The sequence below is a fragment of the Aedes albopictus genome, chromosome 3 (assembly GCF_035046485.1).
Source record: "Aedes albopictus strain Foshan chromosome 3, AalbF5, whole genome shotgun sequence".
Lineage (NCBI taxonomy): Eukaryota > Metazoa > Arthropoda > Insecta > Diptera > Culicidae > Aedes > Aedes albopictus.
Genome location: NC_085138.1, coordinates 37,454,128 through 37,461,772, shown reverse-complemented (window position 1 = coordinate 37,461,772; position 7,645 = coordinate 37,454,128). Strand labels below are relative to the sequence as shown.

The following is a 7,645-nucleotide window of genomic DNA, read 5'->3' as shown; positions in this document are numbered from 1 at the left end:
AACTGTGCCAACTGCCGCCAAACCTCTCTAGGTGCTCCATTTGGAATTCTACAGTCATTCCATCCGGATTTTATCCAAAAACCAGGACTTCTCCAGGAGTTTCTTATGGGATTCTTAAGAGGGGATTATTTAAAATTCCTTCAGAAGTTCCCTCTGGGACTTTTAAAAGGATTTATTCTGAGATTCTTAAACAGGTTCCATCTGGGATTCTTCCAGGAAGTTCTCCCGGGAGTGATCCAAAGAATTCTTCCGGAATTTAATAAGGAATCCCCTTTTGAGATGCCTTCCAAGATTCCCCAAGGTGTCCTCTTGCAAATTCTTTCCATTGTTCTTTCTGGAAATCCACAAGAATTTTCTCCAACAGTTTCACCAGAGATTTTTTCCTTCCAAATCCTTCCAACAATCCTCCAAAAACATATTCCGGGATCCCTGCCAGGATTCCTCCAGGAACTCCTTTCAGCATTATTTTAGGAACTACAGGGGATAGACAAAATGATCGGGACAGGCAAAATTTTAACTTTTCAAAAAGTGTTCAACTAGCTGTAACTTTTCGAAAAGTGCATCAAATATTCTCAATTTTTTACTGGAGGTTCATCAAGAAGATGTGTATCAGTGGTCCAAAATTATGAAACACCGAGCCATTCTCCACGAAGTTATAAAGATTCTTGAAAAAGGTAAAATTATCCGATAGCCAACTTTGAGCTGTTATATCTTCGGATTCAATGAACCGATTGAAATTGTCAAATAGCGCAGCGAGCAGCGGGACGAGAGAGATGACCAGTCGAGGCGGTTCCAGGATCTTCAGCGGTAAGTTTCAACGGTAAGTATCACCACTAACTTTTCTTCTTTCCAGGTTCTTCTTCCAGCACAATAGGTACGCTCCACAGGTAAGTAATCACACGCGTTAACTTTTATTTAGACGATTTAATTTCTCACTACTAACTTAATTTATTTCAACTTAAATTTAACTTCATGCAAATTCACTATTAATTTCTTCAGTTTGTTGACACTCGATGACGTCTGGATGGATCTTGCAGCAAAAAAGAGGATGACACATGTCACCGATTTCCCTTAAATAGCAAGGTGCCCGGAAGAAGGTGTGCAGCCATGCTATTTCTCCTTTTCTCCTTTTTTGGGCCATTATCGGTGTCGACGAACGGTGGGTTGAATTGGTCCCGTGTTTCATCTGCTCACGTGTAGATGGCGCGATAATCGATTTCTTTCTCATTCGTGCATTTCGGGTACTTTCGTTTCTCCGTGTGGATGCACGAACACACTGGCCCCTTCAGGAACGTTGTTTCTGACAGCCTTTCGACGACGATGACGATGACTCTCGACGATGAACTGTCATTCCTTCTGCTTGATCGATGAACTTCGTTGTTTTGATTTGTAGACGTCATTACGGGTTGGACGACAAATTTCTGCAAAACATTAGACCCGGTAGCGGGTTCAACTAAATTTAAACACTAAGGACAGGTGCTTACCTGGTCCCTGTTTATAACAGGCCTTGAATTATTTCATTTTAGGTACTCGCAGGCGGTTGATAACGTTGGAGAATTCTCGAGGTAGATGGAATGGTGTTATTGTGCATCCTGGTTTTGGCTCGGTTTCTGCGTTCGTTGGTCGAAGGATGATGCGATTGGCAGGAGGCACACTTTGTTTACAGGACGGAGGAAACGACCCGTTGGTGTTTGGAGCGTCACTACTCTGACAATGCCATCCGGACCGGGATGAGTTTGATGAATCCGTGCTGTGGGCCATTTCATCGGTGGGCTATTTTCGTCACAGAGAAGAACCAGCTGATTTTCTTCAATTTGGACCGGAGGAGAAAGCCATTTGGATCGTGGTTGCAAGGTGGAAAGATACTCCAAATGCCACCGTTTCCATAGTTGCTGAAACAGTTTTTGTACATGGTGCCACTTGGTGAGCCGATTGGATGCAATTTCGGTACAGTTCACATCGGGGACTGATTTGAGTGCAGATCCGGTCAGAAAATGGCCAGGTGTCAACGGTTCGTAGTCCGTCGGATCGTCACTAAGGGCCACAAGTGGTCTCGAATTTAAACAGGCTTCAATTTGGCAGAGAAGAGTTTCCATATCGTCAAATGGTAGAGTGTTGGTTCCAAGGACTCGGACGAAATGCTTTTGGGCTGATTGAATAGCGGCCTCCCAGAGGCCACCGAAGTTCGATGCATGAGGCGGATTGAAGTGCCAGCGGATTTGATGAGCGTTGCACTCCTGGGCGACTGCCTTCCGGTATTCCTTGCTGTTTACCAATTGCTTGAGCTCATTTGCGGCCCCCACAAAGTTCCTCCCATTATCGCTGTATAGGTCAGCACATAATCCTCGGCGAGAAACGAAGCGGCGAAGGGATTGAATAAACTTAGCGGTGCTCAAGTCTGCCACTAATTCCAAGTGCACCGCTTTGGTGCAGAAGCAGATGAAGACAGCGACGTAGGCCTTTCCTGGTGCTGCCCGGCGGTGTGTTGGTTTGAGACGAATCGGTCCCCAATAGTCTACTCCTGTCACAGAGAAGGGGCGACTCGCTGTTATCCGTGGTGCTGGTAGTTCCGCCATGAATTGCTCCAGGCGCTTTGGACGGGCTTTAAAACAGACGATGCAGTTGTGGACCACACTTTTGGCCAGACTTCTGGCCCCTATGACCCAGTACCGCTGCCGCAGTATGCTTAGGAGAAGTTGAGGAGCTGCATGAAGATGACGTTCGTGGTAGTTGCGGATTAGGAGGAGCGAGAGTGGATGCGATCGTGGTAGAAGTATTTGGTGCTTGGTATCATATGGTTGGACGGCGTTTCCCAGTCTGCCTCCGATTCGAATTAGTTGCTCTGAAGAAACAAACGGGTGAAACCATTTCAGCCGGGACTTCGGCGAAACCGGCAGATTGTTCCACAGCTGCTTCCATTCTTGGCTGAATGCTTGTTGTTGAACTAAACGAATGATGCTATTTTCAGATTCCATCAGCTCATCAATGTTGAGAAGCGAGGTTTGTTGACGGGTAGCATTTCGGCAATTACGGAGGAATCGATGGCAATAAGCGATTACTCGAATGAGACGGGAATAATCTGAAAATTTGCCAACGACTTCGTCCACGAACGATGGATCGGCTGGAGATGACGGTGCCGCTGCTGCTAATCGACGTGCTTCTTCCATTGCCTCCAACGGTTGTTCGGATGCTGGGTGACTAATCGGCCAATGACACTGATGTTGTTTTAACCACTGCGGCCCATGCCACCACAGGTCGAAGTCGATGATGGTTCCGGCTGTCAATCCACGGGACAAGCAGTCGGCAGGGTTCTCGGTACCGGAGATGTGATGCCAGGAGCAGTTCGGAGTGGCAAGTTGGATTTTCGACGTGCGATTTGCCACAAAGGTGCCCCATGCAGAAGGCGATGCGTTGATCCAGCAAAGTGCTACGGTGCTGTCGAGCCAGAAGTAGCATTTGGCATCAAGTTGGAGAGATGATTTGACCTTTTCGTATAGTTCAGCAGCCAATAATGCGCCACATAGCTCGAGTCGTGGAATGCTAAGTTGTTTAAGGGGGGCTACTCGAGATTTGGCGGATAACAGGGACACCTTTACCACTCCAGCAGCGTTGGTTGATCGGATGTAGGCGCAGGTTCCGTAAGCTAACTGTGAAGCGTCGGCAAAGATGTGGATTTGAATGGTTTCCGCTTCTGGCAGAAGAATGCAACGGTTGATGCGTAGATTATTGAGATTGGGTAGTCCTGATTGGTAGTCGGCCCATTGATCCTGATACTCTTTCGGTAGTTCTCGATCCCAGGTCCATGTTGTCCCTTCTTCGTCCTTCAACGTCCACAACTTCTGCATGAACACCTTGGCTGTTGTCACCACTGGTCCCACTAAGCCAAGTGGGTCATAGAGACGAGCAATAAGAGAGAGAGCGCGCCTTTTTGTGAGTGGCTGGTCTGGTGGGTTAGGAAGAACTTCTATTTTGTAACGAAGGCAATCCGTGGCTGGTTCCCAATGGAGTCCGAGCGTTTTTATGACCTGATCACGATCCAGCTCCACAGAGTTCTTTAGAGCTCGGTTTTCAGAGGGAATTCCGTCGAGTGCGGCTACGTCGTTCGATGCCCATTTGCGTAGTTGAAATCCGCCCTTTGCCAGGAGTGCTTCTAGCTGGTTGCGGAGGACTATTACTTCAGCTGTGTTTTTTCCGCCAGAAAACAGATCGTCCACGTAAAAATCCTTTTTAAGAACAGGTGCAGCTACTGGATAGTTGGAACCTTCGTCGTCGGCTAGTTGAATCAGCACCCTAGTGGCAAGAAACGGTGCGCTAGAAGTTCCATAAGTTACGGTTTTCAACTCGTAGGTCTCCATTGGCTGATCCGGGGATGGCTTCCACACAATGAGCTGTACTGACGTGTCACGAGGATCAACGAGTATTTGACGATACATCATCTTCACGTCGGCAACAATCATGACCTGATGTTTTCGGGAGCGCATAATGATTGATCGGATGTCCTCTTGAACGGTTGGTCCCACCATGAGCGCGTCATTTAAGGATGGCCCTGAGGGAGTCTTACACGATGCGTCGAAGACAACTCTTAGCTTCGTAGTGGAGCTCTCCTCGCGAAGCACAGCGTGATGCGGAAGATAAAACCGCTTGGTGGTCGGTTCTTCGTATTCGTGTATGCGTTGCATGTGTCCAAGATCGTTGTACTCGTCGATGAACGCCTTGTATTGGTGGTGAAGATCGGGATTACGGACCAGACGAGTTTGTAGAAGATGGAACCGCCGAACAGCAGTTCGGCGATTGTCACTTAGTTGGTCAAGGATGCCTTCCTTGAACGGCAATCGAACTATGTACCTTCCCTCAGAGGTACGAGTTACGGTTCGACAGAAATGTTCTTCACAGGCTTGTTCTTCTACGGAATACGGTTTGTATGAGTCATCTTCCTCGATTTTCCAGAACTTTTCCATAAGCTGATGGATGTCAGCGACGGTGGCAATGTTGGCGACAACTGGCGGACTGGATGCGCTAACCGTGGACTTCCCTGACACGACCCAACCAAAAACCGAGTTTACCAGAACTGGAAGATGCTCGCCGAGGCGGATTCGACCCGGGACACGGAACAATTCAAAAAAGATTTCTGCGCCCAGAATGATGTCAACCGGGGTGGTTTTATCGAACGACGGATCAGCCAAGTTAATACCGGGTGGAAATTCCCACGTCGAAGTATCGATTGACGTGGTAGGTAGGTCGACAGTGACTCTGGGAAGAACTAGCATTTCAACAGTGGTGGTGTAGTCGCCGACACGTGAACGGATGGTGGACGAAAACTTCTGTTTGGCTTGCGTTGACGATTGGCCGATTCCGCTGATTGGCAGATATATTTTCTTCCGCTGGACCTTCATGCGCTGCGCAAAGCGTTCAGTTACAAAGCAGCACTCACTTCCCGAGTCAAGCAGGGCGCGCCCAATGTGCTCGGCGCCGCTGTCGTCAACGAGGATAATCATGGCTGTAGCTAGAAGGACGAGTTTTTGTTGATGGCAGGCGGAAGAACAACTGACGGATTCAACTGTTGCAGAGGCAGAGTTAATCGGGGATTCAAGGCTTGGAGATGATTCGTTGGTTTTAGGATGCTGGTGATCCGCTGGTTTCGAAGTAGGCTGGTTGGTTGAGTTGTTCGAACACAGTAAGGTGTGATGCCGGCCCCGACACTTGCGGCAGTTCGTTGACGAAGAACAATCCCTTGACTGATGGCCCTTTCTCAAGCAGTTCCTACACAGCTGATGTCTACGGACCTCCTTTTCCTTGTCCTCGAGTGACAGCTTCGAAAAGGTCCCACACAAATACAGAGGATGATGTTCTGAACAGGCAAGACACTTTCGCAGATTAACCTGACTGGCTCCGTGACTCGAAACCGAACGCTGGGCTGGTCTTTTTATATGGGTAGAAGACGGAGTATCGACGACCTTTACTTGCATGGACTGAAGCACGGTGACGCGCCGCTGGATGAATTCTGTTAAATCCTTGAATTTGACGGTCTGCTGCGACGTTGAGTGTTCCTCCCAGTCCCTACGGGTTGTTGAATCGAGCCGGGTGCTGAGCATGCGAACTAGCAAGATGTCCCAGTGTTCTGTTCGCTCCCCAAGTTTGTGTAGAATCTTCACATTAGCCTCGAAACGCTCCACCAAATTGTGAAGTTCTGTAGCCGATTCGCGTTTTAGTGCCGAAAAGTCGAAGAGTGCATCAACATAGGTCTGCTTGAGTCTTGCTGGATTCTGGAAATGCTTTAGTAGCAGGTTCCAAGCCACGGAGTAGTTGTCGGCGCTCAGCGGAATCGACTGGATGAGTTGAAGTGCCGAATGGGATAGTGACGACCGCAAATAATAAAATTTTTGAATATTGGAGAGACTGGTGGAAGAATGGACTAACGAGATGTACAAATCGTGGAACACCAGCCAATTTTCCAATTTTCCATCGAATAACGGAAGTTTGACGTCCGGCAATCGCACATGCGAAGCGGACATAGGGAAGTGCGCCTCTGAATGAGTGGGAGACGTAGCGGATTGGTTTAACGGAGCTTTATTGTGGGCTAGTAGGAAGCCCTTTATCCGATAGTAGGACGATTCCAGCGTCGTCCGCTCTTTAATGTGGGCATCCAGGGAGTTTTCATCGAGCGACTCAAGTTCACTCTGTGCGATGCCGTAGTCCATCCACAGCCTGTTGAGACTCTCCAAGCGCACGGGTATCTCATCGGATTGCGTCTCTTCATCGAATTCGTCGACGAAGGTCATGATGAGGCTCAAAGAAGCTGTCAAGCTCTTAAGCCGCATCTTGAGCGTCTTGATACGGCGTTCGGTGGACATCACAGCAACCGACGAGATTCTGGGAACGAATGGACAAGCGTAGCACACACGAGTGGGGAAATAGGGAGTTTGGAGTACTAATTACCTGCTAGAGGCAATGTGATTGCCTTGAAAATTCAATTACAGCTGGGTCGTCGTCGCACGGCGGACGATTCTCGAAGAAACTATGGCGGCGGTTGTCGATCGTTCTAGAACCTTCCAGATGGTACTATGGCGGATGATGGCGACTCGTGGCCACAGGACTGCCGGACTTACGGAGTTTCGACGTAATCCGGCTCGAAGGACCAGATGTCAAATAGCGCAGCGAGCAGCGGGACGAGAGAGATGACCAGTCGAGGCGGTTCCAGGATCTTCAGCGGTAAGTTTCAACGGTAAGTATCACCACTAACTTTTCTTCTTTCCAGGTTCTTCTTCCAGCACAATAGGTACGCTCCACAGGTAAGTAATCACACGCGTTAACTTTTATTTAGACGATTTAATTTCTCACTACTAACTTAATTTATTTCAACTTAAATTTAACTTCATGCAAATTCACTATTAATTTCTTCAGTTTGTTGACACTCGATGACGTCTGGATGGATCTTGCAGCAAAAAAGAGGATGACACATGTCACCGATTTCCCTTAAATAGCAAGGTGCCCGGAAGAAGGTGTGCAGCCATGCTATTTCTCCTTTTCTCCTTTTTTGGGCCATTATCGGTGTCGACGAACGGTGGGTTGAATTGGTCCCGTGTTTCATCTGCTCACGTGTAGATGGCGCGATAATCGATTTCTTTCTCATTCGTGCATTTCGGGT

At 48.2% G+C, this 7,645-nt stretch overlaps 1 protein-coding gene across 1 annotated transcript; it reads right to left on the bottom strand.

Moving 5' to 3' along the window:
- Positions 1–1,580: 1,580 nt before the first annotated feature.
- On the bottom strand, positions 1,581–6,851 carry LOC134290175 (uncharacterized). Its single transcript, XM_062857237.1, has one exon. It carries the CDS (start codon positions 6,849–6,851, stop codon positions 1,581–1,583), a length of 5,271 nt encoding a protein of 1,756 aa, XP_062713221.1.
- Between the last annotated feature and the right edge of the window lie 794 nt (positions 6,852–7,645).

Coding starts and splice junctions, on each gene's coding strand:
- LOC134290175 (XM_062857237.1), bottom strand. CDS start 6,851: ATGTCCACCGAACGCCGTATCAAGACGCTCAAGATGCGGCTTAAGAGC.